The 17311-nt window shown below is 34.9% G+C and overlaps 1 protein-coding gene across 1 annotated transcript in view; it reads left to right on the top strand.

Annotated features, from left to right (window-relative positions):
• LOC135844230 (acetylcholine receptor subunit alpha-like) overlaps positions 1–17311 on the top strand; it is a 190347-nt gene that overhangs the window by 112711 nt on the left and 60325 nt on the right. Inside the window, exons 4-6 of the mRNA XM_065362381.1 lie at positions 3157–3201; positions 11066–11175; positions 16971–17151. Of these exons, the coding sequence (XP_065218453.1) occupies positions 3157–3201; positions 11066–11175; positions 16971–17151 (336 nt within the window). The remainder of the gene's footprint in view (positions 1–3156; positions 3202–11065; positions 11176–16970; positions 17152–17311) is intronic.

The raw sequence follows: 17311 nt of genomic DNA, 5'->3' as shown, positions 1-17311 counted from the left end.
ATACAAATCAATCCGTTCGCGAATGATTCACCAAAAATTGAGTAAATGAATTGATTCGTTCGCGAACGAATCACTCATACAAATGAATTCATTCGTGAATGATTCACCAAAAATTATTCAATTCGGTTGTGAATGATTCAAGAAAATTAATGAAATGAATGAATTCGTTCGCGAATGATTCACCAAAAATTAATTAAATGAATCGATTCGTTCGCGAACGAATCACTCATACAAATGAATTCATTCGTGAATGATTCATCAAAAATTGAGTAGGTAAATGAATTGATTCGTTCGCGAATGAGTCACTTATACGAATCAATTCGTTCGCGAATGCGTCACTTACCTACAAATCAACTCGTTCGCGAATGATTCAGTAAAAATTATTCAATTTGTTCGTGAATGATTCGGCAAAAGTTGATTAAATGAATTTATTCGTTCGCGAATGAGTCACTCATACAAATCAATTCGTTCGCGAATGATTCTGTAAAAACTATTCAATTCGTTCGTGAATGATTCAGCAAAAATTTAGTAAATGAATTTATTCGTTCGCGAATGAGTCAATTATACGAATCGATTCGTTCGCAAATGTTTCATCAAAAATTGAGTATGTAAATGAATCGACTTGTTCACGAATGAATCACTTATACGAATCAATTCGTTCGCGAATGATTCACTTCTTATACTAATCAATTCGTTAGCGAATGATTCATCAAAAAGTGAACAAATGAATCAATTCGTTCGCGAATGATTCATCAAAAATTGAGCAACTGAATCGATTCAGTCGCGAATGAGTCACTTATACGAATCAATTCGTTCGCGAATGATTCACTAAAAATTATTCTATTTGTTAGCGAATGATTCATCAAAAAGTGAACAAATGAATCAATTCGTTCGCGAATGATTCATCAAAAATTGAGCAACTGAATCGATTCAGTCGCGAATGAGTCACTTATACGAATCAATTCGTTCGCGAATGATTCACTAAAAATTATTCAATTTGTTAGCGAATGATTCATCAAAAAGTGAAGAAATGAATCAATTCGTTCGCGAATGATTCACTGAAAACTATTCAATTCGTTCGTGAATGATTTATTAAAAATTGAGTTGGTAAATGAATTGATTCGTTCGCGAATGAGTCACTTATACGAATCAATTCGTTCGCAAATGTTTCATCAAAAATTAAGTAAATGAGTCGATTTGTTCGCGAATGAATCACTTATATGAATCAATTCGTCCGCGAATGATTCATCAAAAATTGAGTAAATAAATCGGTTCCTTAGCGAATGAGTCACTTATACAAATCAATTCGTTCGCGAATGATTCACCTAGAAATCAATTGGTTTGTTCAATCGCCAATCAGTTGTGATTGATTCGATTCACTTCGCTTGAAAACAGATCATCTGCTTTACAATATTTTCACAAAAACCGAATCAATCGTAAATTAATTGATCCGTTTGCGAATGATTCACGAAAAAATCAATCAATTTATTCAATCGCCAAGTGAATGATTCGATTCGATTATAAATAGATCAATTGCTGTACAAATGTTTCAAAAAAAAAGTGAATCAATTCGTTCGTAAAAGATTTTTATTTGAAGAAAAGTCGGTCTTCTCACTCTAAATGCGTGAGTGTGTTTATTTAAATGTTCTCAAGCCCATGAGATGTTCAAAATATCACACCAGAGACAAACATTTAATTTAAAAAATGGCAATTTAAATTTTTTTTTTGAAATCTGACCCACCACAATGGCTCCAGATTCGAAAAGGTCTAAGTCGAAAGCTTTGTATAACGTTCATACGACGGTATTAGCTACCCAGAGATTCATTTATTGTACTCTTACAATGACGAATCCGCAGCACAAATGTTCGAATAGCGCGAATAAAATTTCGCAGTACGACGTAATGTTGCTGTGCGTACGAAGTACCTAGTATTCGTATTCAGGCCTAGGGGCTCGGTATATATACACTGGATTATGCTGGCAATATATAGGTGAAGGCATAGACGCATGGTTGAGCTTGGGAAAGGCAATGTAGATGTAGACTTAATGGCAATGATTTATCCATAAATTATGAGAACAAGCCACCTGTTTCAAATTTTCACGAGCGCACGGTATTTTTTAAAAGCCACCCGGCGGTACTTGGAATAATTTGGCCAATTTAACGCTTGTACGCGCTGTGCTTTTCGTTTTTTTTCCACCTACCTCTCTCGTTTTCGCGGCATGCCATACCATGGCTTGGCTTAACTCGACGCACTTTCACTTTCGCATTCACAGCTCTCGTTATTATAGCTTTTATGTAGGTACGAAAATACGAAATACTCGTATACACGTAGCTACGAACTACGATACGTTTGACAAATTGCTAACCTATTTGTTGGTATACGAGTATAAGTACGTTCGAAAGTGAATTTATTCGTCGCAGTTGCTCGCTGTACCTATACCTACTACCTACCTGTATCCTGGTTTGCATTAACCGTTCCTTACCGATATGTATTCCTGACTCGTCGTAGGCTCTATAAGTATTTATGGAAGACTACGAGTGTTTTTAATAGTTTAAAGTTTGGTTTTATCGTGTATTTCGTATCAATAAATATCCACTGCGGAGCGAGTCGTAGTCATGAACGACGCTATTTATACGAGTATTACATATGGCGCACTTTAACCAGCAAAAATCCATCGTTGTCGTTTTACTGTCGTATTAAAGCTTTTATACGAGTGACGTGATGTGCTCTTCACCTGTGTTGTGAACCTATGCGAAAGTATGATAAAGTATATATCTGACGAGTCTTTCTCGTCAATGCCAATAATTCTACGCACCGCGTGAAGATGTCTTACTGTTAGTTGTCACAGCCATTCTGACTGTATTGAATTTTTCATTTTATAACTTTCTGCTTTGAAAAATCCTGACCTAAATTTCAGCTTTTTACCTTCGTTTGCTCGGTAAATTCGCCTCGTCTGTTCTTCTTCTTGTACATAATTCAACGTGCAAAGTTTGAATTTTTCTTTCTTATGAGCATAAAAAAGATTTCGTGAAAGATGTATTAACTTAGATCCTTATTATAATTGTTATGTATGGATGGGGCAAACATGTATTTTACTCGTACCATCAATTTATGTTGGCTCACTTGTTGATTTAGTTGATTTTTTGTATGTTTCAGAATTTGAAGAATCAGATAATGACCACGAATCTTTGGGTTGAACAGGTACGTGGTTAATTTTTCACCTGCATACCTACATATAATACCGTAATGTACTATTCATTTATTTATATCTATGATGCATGAAATTAAGGTTCAGGGCGAACGATTTGTGGCATCACCATAACTTCAATGTCACTTTAAAAGGATACGGAGTTTTAATCCGGTTGAAGCACATTGTAGTTTCCATACCTCATAATGACCACGCCAATGTGGAACTGAAAACTGAAGCTGAAAAGTAACAAGAGCTTGGAGGTTTCACTTGAAAAAAAAAAAAAAAAAAAAAAAAAAAGATCTTGAGATGAAGAATCTCATTGAAGGATCAGAACTAGAAATAATGATTTTGAGTGTGAAAAATACAGTAGGTAATATTCTGGAAAACAACAAACCAGTGACCCAAATCGAATCAACTTTGATGGCGATGAACTAATAACCAGGGGCAGAAGAGAAAAGTATGATAACATGTAGCAAAATTGCAAAATTTAACGAGCAAAAAAGGACCATGTACTCAATATTTAAAAAAAAAATTTTAGCAAACAAAAAAGTTCAAAAATGTACCTAACCAAAATTTTAAAAAAATGCAAAATGTGAGCAAAACATTTTATACAGAAAAAAATCATAAAAAACAAAACTTAATTTTTGCAATAATTGAACTTCCTGTGAAAAAATAACGAAACAAAACATCAATTAAAATCTGATAATGAAACTCAAAATCAAAACTGTGGCCATTTTATTTGAAAATTATTGTGAAAAAAAGTGAAATCAATTCACAACGGCCTGGCAAGAACCCAGACTTTTCGGTAATGTTTTTCTTGGGAGAGGGGGGAGGAGACTCAAACATTTTGGAACTATTTTTTCAAAAAAAATACACAATTTTAAGCAAATTTTTGGCAAAAAACGTGACTTTATGGCACTTTTGACAAAAAGTGTAACTTTTTACTACTTTTGGCTGAACACAAAACTTTGACAATTTCAGCAAAAAGCAGGACTTTTTAGAAAATTCTGATGAAATTGTGAAATATTTTAGGCAAAATAGTGGCACTTTGGCAATTTATAAAACAAAATGAAAATTGTTTGCAACTTTGGGTGAGAAAGTGAGACTTTTTTAGCAATTGATTTGTTGGACCAGATCAGGGCATTTCCTCTTTCTAATTTTATCTGATCAGAGTCCATAAGGTAATCCTGATTGATCAGTTTGATCAGATCAAATCAGACCAAACCAGGCTAGTATCAGGTTAACTGGTATGATTAGATTAGATCAGATCAGATTAGATGTGCACATTTCTTGGATTGAATTTGATGGCATGAGAGCCAATTGGGGAACTCCCATTGATCTTTTTGATCTTATATCAAATTAGATCAGACCCAACTGATTGAATTAGGTTAGACTTGGTTTGATCAGATCAGGACATTCTGGTTCCAATTTAGTTTGATCAAATTCAATTGGGTAAATCTGATTTTTGTATGATCAGAGGCGTTTGATCAGACCACAGTAGGTATACCAAAACGTATAGGATCAGACCTGTTTGATCAAGATGAGATCAAAACATGCTCTGGGATCCAATTTGATCTGGCCAGATCCTATAGGAGAAATTCGATTGATCTATTTAACCACATTATATGCTACAGAGACTAGGTAAAAGTAATGGAAAACGTGAACGAAGATTTTTATCGGATCAGATTTTAATCCTATCAAAATATGTATGTACACACATATTTTATTTTGATTTGTTTGAATTAAGTACACCATCTTTCAAGTTGAATCAGGTCTGATTGAATTTGATCAGATTTTGCTGAATTCATTTTTTGTAGATTTATATGTAGATTCATGATTAGATTAGATGGACATTTTTTATTGACTTGGATTAATTTAGATCAGGTATTTTAAAACTCTGTCTTTTGTTAAAAACTGTCAAAGCCTTGCTTTCTGTCAAAAATAGCAAAAATTCTCAACTTTTGAGAAAATTGCCACATGATGAAATTCAATTATAACCTGATAAAATATGATGCTCAATTCGGAATAAAACGATGTATTTAACATATTTACAAACGAACAAATATGTAGGTACAATGTACATTAAAATAAAACAGTAGAAAATCGCCATGCATCGTATACTTTTGGCAAACAACTGGAAGTGTCAAGTGTTGCCTTGTGGCCAACAACCAGAAGTATTGTTAGCGCGTGCAGGAAAGGGGGGTTTCCCATTGTTGATCCACTGCGAGCACTTTTTGAGCCAGTGCCCTTTCCTGGAACAGTATTTACACACTTGGACATTTCTCCGATGATTTCTAACGCAGTTGATCACCAGATGTTTTCACAACGAAATTTGAACCACTCTTCTGACCAGTTTTAGCGAACATAGCTTCTGTTGAAGATGACAATGACAAACTATGTACAGGTGGGACATTAAGCTCATGCATGATAATTGAATTGGACAGATCACTTACAGACTTATCAGCCTGAGATTTGATAAGAAGGTAGCTCAATTTAAATGATTCAAAACAACTTGGAAAAATGTGTACACCTTTTGAAATGAATAATATTTCCAACAGCTTATCAACTGTCCCGATTTTGCAATTTTCTAGACTTGCTCGAAATTCTCTATGTTGATTTTTAATTCTCGCAACAACAGAGGGCACATCGTTGATACCATTCTATTAGGTGCTGAAGAAATTAGGGCATTTACGGAATATATTGATCTTCAGCCTTATCGTCAAATTCCTTTGTGAGCAGTAACCATGCTTCATGCGCAGAGAGCCTACCAGCGATGTGACTGTGTAGCTGTTGGGAAATGGTTTGTGAAATAATTATCTTCGCTTGGTGTGAAGATTTTTGCCATGTTGCAATCAACTTATGTCTTTCAGCTCGATGTCCATGACATTAAACAAGGCGAGTACATCAAGCACTTTATCCTTCCACAATGGCCAATCACCAGAACTGGATAGAGGCTTGATTCCCTTGATAAAATCCATGATAATTAGATGAATATGGATATCAACAGCTCACAACTGTGATCCACAATCTGCAAGTCAAATGATAACACGTGATTAGATATCAACAGCTAACAACTGCCATCTAATTTTTGAATAATACAACTGCGCATGAACCTTCGAATACAAATTCAGGTAAAGTTACTAACAAAATACATCTTGATTAGCGTTTTATCTCAAAAGGCACAGTGTAATGCATCTGGTACCCATAACCTGATGAAATTTGATCATAACCTGATAAAATACGATGCACAATTCGAAATAAAACGATGTAGGGTAAATGTGCCTAAGTTTGCGCACCTAATTTTCAAACAGTCACTACTTTTTATGAAAAGGAGCTAGAATATTGAAATTTGTACAGAAGGTTCTTCAAACATTTGGCTATGATTTGCCCCAGAAATGAAATTTTTAATCGATTTAGTTTTTGATATTTTGACCAAAAACCAAAAAAAGTCAAATGCGCAAACTTAGGCATATGCCTTCCTAAGATTGCGCATTCACCTTCCCAAGATTGTGCACCAGTGAAAAACATAGAAATTCGTCAATATTGTTTAATTAATGATGAAAGCAAACAAAATGTCTCACGTGAACGTGCATTTGAAACTTCTGAGTGAATCACACTGGAAATGCGCTCATATCTGGTATTTACAGCATTACACCCATTTCTCCCTAGCTTTTGACAAGGAGTAAACTCGATACACATACAGAAGGTGTCATTTCATTCAAATAAATTGAATTCTTAATGAAAATTTCGAAAAGTATCATTATTAGTCTAGAAAAGTAACAAAAACTGAAAATCGCAATCTTAGGCACAGGGGTGCTTTTTTAAAAAATTGAAAAATTGAAACTTAATTAAAGCAGAAAATACTTGAAATATGTGCTTGTTATAATCCCCAGACAATGACGAATCTAAAAATAGCTTATTTAGATTTCTACAGCCATTTCCATAAAAATTGTCGCGTGTCGCTTTTATCGGAAAAATTATAAAAAAATTTGAGAAAAAAGTTTTTCGCTTGTCAATTTGCAACACTTGGTGCTACCATCACCAAAAATCGTGAAGTATGGTCATTTTGATTCTTCTTTCAAGTAAAGGCGGTATCAAATGTTGTAACTCTCACTGGTTCTGAGAAATCGTTACTGCGCAATCTTAGGAAGCGCGCAAACTTAGGCACATTTACCCTATATAACATATTTACAAATGAACAAATGTATGTACATTAAAATAAAAGGGTAGAAAATCGCCATAATACGAACATTAGCGTGATCGGAACATTAGCTAGAATATTCAAAAATCGGAATTGCGAGTATGAAAAAATTACAAAGTAACGATTGATGTTTGTTGATTTTACAAAACATAAACGATCTTATTAATTTGAGAATTACCTGTAATAACGGCGAAATAAACAATTACAGATAAATATGAGATTTTTTTGTGTCCCTCGGTGGCATAGTAGGTAGAGCCACGGACCTCCGTTCACGAGGTACCTGGTTCAAACCCAGCTACAGAGGCAAGCTTGTGCATGTAATTAAAAAATCTTTTGTGCAATTATCAACATTACACGCCAAGTACCAGGGGACTACCAGTTTAGCCGAGCTAACAGATAATGCACGCCATCTGTTAGCAGAATCAAAAAGCTGGAACTGGTTCGAGCGTCTATAGAGGTCAACACGGGTCTCTAAACTACCCGGCTAGCTCCAAGGTGCTTGTGTAGATGTCACTAGAAAGCAACGGGAAACTACTAGTGGAAGCTCGAAACAACGTCGACTCCCCAGAATAATCGCAGTGGAAATAGATATTCGCCTCACCCTGTTAGGGTATCACAAAAATGCGATTTCCAATATCCTGTAAAGGACAAGGAACCATGACGACGACGATGAGATTTTTACATTATTTTCAACACCACACATAACATAGTCTCATTCCTTGCTAAAAATGGCTGCTTTTTCGCAAAAGATTCTAAAAAATTTCAATTTTTTTCTAAAAATTATCCAAATAATTTGTTTTTTTGGTCAAAAAATGTTTAAAAAAATGAAAAAATCTCTCATTTTACAACAAAGAATGCAATTGTCAAAAATTGCCAAAAGTTCTCGATTTTTTTGCAAAAAGTCAAATATCTGCATTTTTTTGAAAACAGTATCGTAAATTAGCGAAAATTACGAAGAAGCGTCGTTCTTTTGGGTACCTTAAAAATAAAAGAAGTCGAATTTTTCGAAAAAAGTGGCAAAAAAATATATAATTTCCAAAAAATTGTTACCTACTCAATTTTTACTAAAATTGTAAAATTTTTTACTCTTGAAAAAATTCTCTCTTTTTAGAAAATATCTAAAGATTTTCACTTTTTTTTTCAAAAATTACCCAAAAACCTCGCATTTTTTGTCAGAAATTTCCAAAAACTCTCACTTTTATCAAAAATGATTCAAAAGTTCACTTTTTTGCCAAAAAGACCTTCCTATTTCGTTAAAATAATTGTCGAAGTTTCGCTTCATTTTGTCAAATAGATATTATTTTTTTGGCATAAATTGTACAAATTTTTACTTTGTTGCCGAAAATTGCCAAAAAGCATCGCTTTTCAATTGAAAACTTTTGTTCAACTTTTCAACATTTAAAACACCAAAACATTTTAATTACAATTTGTAAATAATTTTCTCTTTTCCTATAGGTACTTTTTTTGTGACAATTTTTCCTACATTAAAATGGTTTGCTCGCGTTTTTTACTTTTTGTTTACTTTTTCGAGCTTTTTCGTGACCATTATTAAGGTTAGCTTTTTTTGAAAAAAATCAAGTACGATCCCTGAATTGAAACTGCGAGAAGATGAAGTACCATGCATGGACAATCAGATTCAATCAAAACCGGAATGACTCAAAAAAAATGGAAAGATTTGAATTGATCTGATCTAAATAAATCCATTTTAGTTTCAGTCGACAAATTCGAATTCACAGATTGAATTGGATCTATTCAGATCTGTTTGGATGACACCATGTTTTGTTTCAAATGGAACCTGATCAAATAGCTAATTTAGTTCAGTTGTGATTCGTGTACGGATTCTTATCGAGTGATCGTTTAGTAATTAGTATCAACTTTTAGTAGGTAGATCAAACTAGCAAATCAGTCAAATTTTTCATTTATTGAATCAGATAATCTCGTCAAAATTTCTATTTAAATCAACCAGTATCGAATAAATCAGTAAAAACTTCCCTTCAGATTAGTGAACCGATCAAACTCGACACGCACCTAATTCAACTTACTGCATTGCTAAGCCAATGATGCGGAACTTTTATATAGCCAAGCGAGCATCTATGCTTAGTAAAGCTAAGCGTTAAAATAAAGTCCTTGGCTAAAATAGCGCAATATGAATTCGGCTAAGTACGAGTATACATTTATATAGGTACATAGATGACTGCGAATATAGTTAATTGCCGTATGGGTTTGGATAAATGAAGATGAAAAGTACCCAGTTAGGTATATATAAGATGAAACTTTGGTCCGCATCGCGTGTACTCAACTCTTAAGGAATTCATTTTCAAGAAAGTTGCGAAATAGCTAACCGAGTAATAATTTATCTGAGCGACGAGCTAGAAGAAGTCAGCGGAGAGGTGCAATAAAAGTATAGGTAGATAAATTATATTAATTGACGTGTATTCGCGCTGCTGGTGTACGGCCTATGCCTATCCTTACATATCCGCCTTCGTGGCATGGCTGGCGTGGCGTTGTGTCGATGGATTGGAGCGCTGGTTAAATGTACCTAAATTATATTATTTGTGGTACCTACGTCGTAGTATACAGTATGCTCCTACGTCTATATATGTACGTACCTGATATAAAATGTATACAGGTAGACAGGTAGGCGAGTAAATTAAAGGTTTCTCACGAGTCGAGCCGAATAAAGTAAAAGTTGCAAGAGCAGGGAGTCGGGAGCCGGGAGCTCGCAGGCAGCAGGCGGATTACGAGCCAAAAAGTTGCGTTAAATAAGACGTACGAGCTGCGGCTACAAATAAAATATTAAATAAATTTCTCCATATATATATACGCGCGCGATATTCTAGTACTGGTAACGTATATCTCGTATATGTGTAAGTACGAGTACATTTTGCGAGTAACGTTTTAATGTATGTCGACAATGACCCAATTTGACGGGAAATATTTATCTGCTGCTGGATGCCGCTGGTATAGGGGGGCAGGGGCGCAGGGCGGAGCAGCCAGGCGCAGCGGATTAACTTTATACGTGCGGCGGGACCTCGTCTTTTAGCGTTTGTGCCAGCGTCGCTGTTAAAATCTATTTTATGTACTACATTTCCCGTTCATTTGTTGTAGAACTCTTTGCATTACTGCCAAACTTACCGCTCCGCTTTCTCGACCTTCTCAATACCGCATTAATAATACTAGTAGTACGTACCAACAAGCCTCATATTCGTATATATATATCGTCTACAAAAACATCGCCGCCATCTACCTTCTTCATCGTCTTCATCTACGCAAAATCATATATACGTATACTCTTCTACAATGTACATACACATTGATATAAAAGAAAAAAAAAACTTTGTCCCTAGTACGAGATATTAGCTATACGGAATAAAGGATACTTTTTTCCCTCAAATGCCAGTCTTCAGCAGCGAAATAAGTTGTTTTCCTTTTAACACGCCTGCTGCTAAAAAAAAGAGCGAACTGAGAGAAAATGGTGACAAGGAGAAGTGACATGTTAGAAAATGCGAAATCGTTGTCTAGCTAGAGTGTGAATTTGAATTCAACTATAATATGCGATACATTGACTGATACAATTCCTACGAATTTTTCCTACTGTGTTATTGGTCTAAAAATTTAAAAATTTCGATTGTTTTTTCAATTAGTGGTAATTTACTGGTATTTTTCATTTTCAGTCGTGGTACGATTATAAATTGACTTGGGATCCGAAAGAATACGGTGGTGTTGAAGGACTACATGTTCCATCAGATCATATCTGGAGGCCGGATATCGTTTTATACAACAAGTACGTTCAATTTATTTTCTAATTCTTGCATATTTTATATACTTTGCAAAGTTGGAATTTTCCTCCTCCATACCCCCCTCCCCCTCACAAGTTGTTACTTCGGGTGAGAAAATAATTCTTTTTTTTCGTATTTTTCTTCTATTTGCAAAAAAAAAAATCAAAAGAAAATTCAATTTTATGAAAATTTTTTGCTTCTGGGCCATGAGAATACATGATGACTCCAAATCAGGGACAATTTCTCTCAAATATGTATCTCATTTCTACATGAGAATTGTTCTACATTATCCTCTTTTCACGAAAAAACCTTTGTTGCACCCTCAAATGATGTTGACTTTCTTGCGTGGAGCTCCCCCCCCCCCAATTAAGAAAAAATTAAAAAATATGAATTCAACATTTTTCATTTATGGGTAAGAATATTTCTAAATTGGCACTTTTTCAAAAAAATCCTTCCCACGGTCTCCCAAATGTTGTTTCTCTACAAAGCTCTTAAAAGTCGAAAAAAATCAATCAAAAAAATGAGAAATTATCTGTACATATTTTTTGAAAATGTTTCATTTCTGGACAGATAGCCACATTTTCTAGAGAATTTTTGAAATCTCAGGGCCAAAAATTGTGGAAAAATCAAAATTTTACGAAATCAACCGAGGAAGCTATAATTATTGACATTCATCTTCCCATCCCTCAAATCGATTGAAAATCATGGAAGTGATTTACCTAGATTCGTTTTGAGCAGCTCTACAGCCATAGGCAGATTTTTGTAACTTGAATAAATTTTCAAAAAAATTTACCAAATGAAGTATGAAAGCCAAACTAAAATAATTTTTTTACATGTACCTACGTATAACTCAATCTACACCGTGATGAGTCGATTGGAGGAGACTTTGAGTTGTTCTGAAACCTCCAGTCGTATCTACAGTGCTCGTACTCGTGTTTTTTTGTTTTTTTTTTTTACAAAATTTTCGATAAATTGCCAAAGGCTTACATTCTGTCGAAAATTGTAACAAATTTCACTTTTTTTTCAAGTTGGCAAAAAACTTCTGATTCTTTGCAAAAAATTTCAACAAGTCTTGTTTTTCTCCAAAACTTATCCAAAAGTCTCGCATTTTTGCCAAAAATTGTCAAAAATGCAAAAAAATCTCACTTTTTCCCCAAAATTGATTTTTTTCCCAAAAATTACCAAACGCCCCGTTTTTTAGCAAAAAATTACGACATAGACCAAATTTTCTTGACAAAAATTGCAAAAGATATCGCTTTTTCGATTCTTGCTAAATAACCTGTTACCTGAGCCATTGCAAACAATCAGTTTCAAAAATTACCCAAGAGTCTCCCTTAGTCCGGCATATATCCAAATCAGAATACTGGAATGAGTCATGAAGAATGAATTTCGCGTATTTGCGGCAAACTGGTTAGGCAATTTTATTAACATCCTTGAAATACACAGTTTGCGTTTAGATTTGAAGGCGAAACAACACCCAAACGATTATGGGAATTGGCCGGGTACAATTTAGATCCGAAAGCAATCATTTTTATGCGGAAATTGTGATAATAAATAAATTTGCATAATGCAAGACTTTGAGAATTTTCGCCAAAAGGACTTTTTAGGAATAATCAGCAAAACATGATAATTTCTAGAAATTTTTGACAAAGAAGGTAGTCCGGCAAATGACAATAGGAGTAATTGCATCCCTTCCCCGCCGATCCACCGGGACAATATTTTTCTTAAAGGAGGCATTCCAAAGGAACATTTAAAAGCAAACTTGCCCAAAAAAAGTTGCCCTTACTTACAAAATGGCGGCCATTTTGATTGACAGGTCAGCCGAAATCGCAGATTTTGCGTTACAACATAGGACTTGCACGAAATTTTTCAAACCTTACAAACATAGATCGAAAGATCATGCAAAAATTTATCACCTGTCAAAATTTCAAGTGCTAAAGTGCGTTTTTCGATTTTTTGTGAATTTTTGAAAATCCAATTTAGGTCAAAAATGAGGGAAAAAATCAAAATTTTACCAAATTGACCAAGAAAGCTGAAATTTGGGATATACCCTATTTTTGACATGCCAAATCAATTGGAAACGGTTTCAACTCGTTTTGAGCAATTCTGGAGCCTCCAGCAGATTTTTGAAACTTTAAATTTTCACAAAATTTCATCAAAATGGAGATGGAAAGCTGAAACTTACTCTACATTCCAATTTTAACACCCTCTGAAGATACTTCAGGTGGGTTCAAGTCATTTTAGAGCCTCCGGCGACTTTTTTTAAAATTACTGGAGCCTCCAGTAGATTTTTTAAACTTGAAATTTCTCCAAAATTTCATCAAACTGAGATGGAGAATCGAAATTTATTCTGCAAACTAATTTCAAAACGCTACGAAGTTGACTGCTGGTGGATTTCAAGTCGTTTTGGAGCCTCCAGCGACTTTTTGAAAGGTTGTATGGCTTTCTTTGGAAAATTAAAATGTCTTAAAAGTAGCTAGAAGCTTCAAAACCATTTGAAACCACCATGTAGTCTGCAAAGTAAATTTCAGCTTGCCAACTCCATTTGATAAATTAATGTTGTGAGAATTTCAAGTTTCAAAAATCTGCTGGAGGCTCCAGTAATTTTCAAAAAAGTCGCTGGAGGCTCTAAAATGACTTGAACCCACCTGAAGTCGTCTTCAGAGGGTGTTAAAATTGGAGTGTAGAGTAAATTTCACCTTTCCATCTCCATTTTGATGAAATTTTGTGAAAATTTAATGTTTCAAAAATCTGCTGGAGGCTTCAGGAATTTTCAAAAAGTCGCTAGAGGCTCCAAAACGACTTGAAATTCACCTGCAGTACTTCGTAGCATATTGAAATTAGTTTTTAGAATAAATTTCAGCTTTCCATCTCCATTTTGAAGAAATTTTGTAAAAATTTAAGTTTCAAAAATCTGCTGGAGGCTCCAGAATCGCTCGAAACGGGTTGAAACGGTTTCCAATCGATTTTGCATGTCGAAAATAGGGTATATCCAGAATTTCAGCTTTCTCGGTCAATTTGGTAAAATTTTGATTTTTCCCCTCATTTTTGACCTAAATTGGATTTTCAAAAATTCACCAAAAATCGAAAAACGCACTTTAGCACTTGAAATTTTGACAGGTGATAAATTTTAGCATGATCTTTCGATCTATGTTTGTAAGGTTTGAAAAATTTCGTGCAAGTCCTATGTTGAAACGCAAAATCTGCGATTTCGGCTGACCTGTCAATCAAAATGGCCGCCATTTTGTAAGTAAGGCCAACTTTTATTGGGCAAGTTTGCTTTAAAATGTTCCTTTGGATGTCCCCTTTAAGAAAAATGTTGTCCTGGAGGACCGGCGGAGGGGGGGGGTGCAATTACTCCTATTGTCATATGCCGGACTACCTTGTTTGTCAAACATTTGTAAAAATTCTCACTTTTTGCTGATTATTCCAAAAAAGTTCTTTTTGCAAAAATTTTCAATGTCTTGCATTTTGCTAATTTATTTATTATCTACAATTTCCGCATAAAAAATTAATGCTTTCGGATCTAAATTGTACCCGGCCAATTCCCATAATCGTTGGGTGTTGTTTCGCCTTCAAATCTACACGCAAACTGTGTATTTCAAAGATGTTAATATAATTGCCTAACCAGTTTGCCGCAAATACGCGAAATTCATTCTTCATGACTCATTTATTTTCAGTTGAACCCAAAAATGAAGTCTGGTATTCTGATTTGGATAGATTTTTTTCTATGTAATGAACCGATGAAATACCAACGTCATCTTGGACCTCCCCCTCCCCCTCCCCCCAAGGAATGTTGGTAGAGAATCTCGTAGTTTGGCGGATTGAGTACCTATATCTTGAGACCAATCAAAGTTCTGTTAAATGTGTTGGCGATTTTTTTTTTTCAAGAAAAAAGGAGTATAGATCGCGTATCCGAAATCAATATTCAAAATCAGAAAATATGAAAGTTCAACTTTCATTGTGAAAGCTCATCTTTTTAAGAGGAAGACAAAACTTGAAGTCTGTCATTTAAAAATTTGTATAAATTTCAGTTTGGACACTTTTAATCATTTTGCCTATGAACTGATTTTAAAAATGGCATCTCAACACCCCCAAAGGGGGAGGGGAGCGTACGAGGGTCCATAATTTTGGATGACATTTAAAATTTTTAAAAGTGATGTGACATATCGATTGTTACTATTTCGAAGGCGCTGAGTTCAAATATTTACTCATTTTTTCGATTAGACCAACCCCTTCTCTTCTAATCATGTCCCAAACATGGCTAAAATTCAAAATTCAAAAAAAAATTGAATAGCGTGTGATGCATGTTAGTGAGATCTTCGAGCATACTGTATTCGAAAATGTACTTATTTTTTGGATATGACCACCTCAATTACCTTGTAGCCTCTGTACAAAGTGTAAAGGCTGTCGTAGCAAACAAGTTCTCCAGCTCCATCTCGATTGCTGAGTACATAAATTGACCTATAAAAACATGAAAAAAAATACTCGCATACCTAATTACATTTAAAATTATTCTATTATTTTTCTGCTGAATGATTTCACTTCTGTAGTACATACGTAGATACCTGTACACTTTGTGTAATGTAAACTCATACAATTTGCGTAATACATGCATAAAGCTGCTTACTCGCAGCTTTTGTTTCGATGCATACAACATACGTGTCAGTTCTAAATGGATAGTTGATTATGTTTATTTAAATTTGAAATGGAATTTTTAACGTAGCGTATAGTAATGTCGCGTACGAATGCGAGTACATGCTTTATTAATAATACTAACATCAGCGTGAAAAACAAATGAAAAATAAACGTCGAAACAAAAGCTAAGCGGACGTAACGAGGATTATATACTCGTATATATTGTGAAATGTTGTACCTACTCGACTCGTAGTAGAGTGAACGTACAGTGAGAAAACAGGAGGGGGGTAAATGGAAAACACAAAAATGTGGATAACTTATGCAACTTTGGGTATTATGTAGGTACGTATTGGGTTGGATTTTATTTCGGCGAGAAATATTTGCAACAAAATGTGGAAAATATTATCGATAAGTCGATCGACTTTGGAAATGGCGATGTTGGAGAATGGCAATATGAATATTCAGATTATAATGGAGGTGATGTTTTTATAGGGGATTACAATAGAGAGGATTAGCGGTTGTGAATTTTGAATGGGATGGCATGATGGTCAAATGTGGAGTCGAGGATTTGGTTGTGATGTGATTTGGGAGTGGGTAGGGTTCTGATAATGTGAACAGAGTCTTTGGAAAATGATGACATTTTACGAACATTTGCTCAATTGGCTAATTTTTCTGTTTTGAAAAGTCTAAAGGCATTATTTTCCATTTTCTATCGTATGATTTCTGTGCCAAGAGCATTTCTGATTATGATTAAATACGTGTAGTGTTTCTGATGCTTATACCGAAAGTTATGTTTCAACAAACTGCAAATTGAATTATCAAAGTTTCGCAGCAAAACCTTTCCTAATGTAGATAAAATTACGTACGTGCCTCGGGCCGATTTCACTCGTACATGTGAACGGGTTGTGAGCTCACGTGTAGGCTATGATGTGAGCTCTCTACATATACATGTACATACTCGTATGTTGATCGCACACTAATATTGTGCACGTCGTCGTGCGTTGGTGGAACGCTAGGGTTGAGAACGTTTGTCACGACAGTCGATAGTTCAGTACTTTTCCTAGTTACTAGAATACGTAGTGGTAAAAGTAGTGTTAGTAGGGGAATATGGGGATGCATTTGAATGGAATTTTCATTTAACTTGACGCTTGAATATTTATAGCGCTGACGGTAATTTCGAGGTAACGCTGGAAACCAAAGCTACTTTAAATTACACCGGTCGCGTAGAATGGAAACCGCCTGCTATATATAAATCTTCGTGCGAAATCGATGTCGAATATTTTCCATTCGACGAGCAAACGTGCGTTATGAAATTTGGATCATGGACCTACGACGGATTTCAAGTAAGATGTTATCAAGTATATATTCTACGTATACCTACCTTGTAATACAATTATGTTTACGTGTTTTAAAAGTCCTAAGTGGGTGGAACCATGCTGGGCACTGAAAGCCATAATCGATGGCATATCTCTCGATACCTCAATTTTTTAAAAATTTGAAGGA

This window comes from Planococcus citri, chromosome 1, assembly GCF_950023065.1.
Source record: "Planococcus citri chromosome 1, ihPlaCitr1.1, whole genome shotgun sequence".
Classification (NCBI taxonomy): Eukaryota; Metazoa; Arthropoda; class Insecta; order Hemiptera; family Pseudococcidae; genus Planococcus; species Planococcus citri.
Note: the sequence above shows the minus strand (reverse complement) of the source record. Positions and strands in the feature narration are given on the sequence as shown.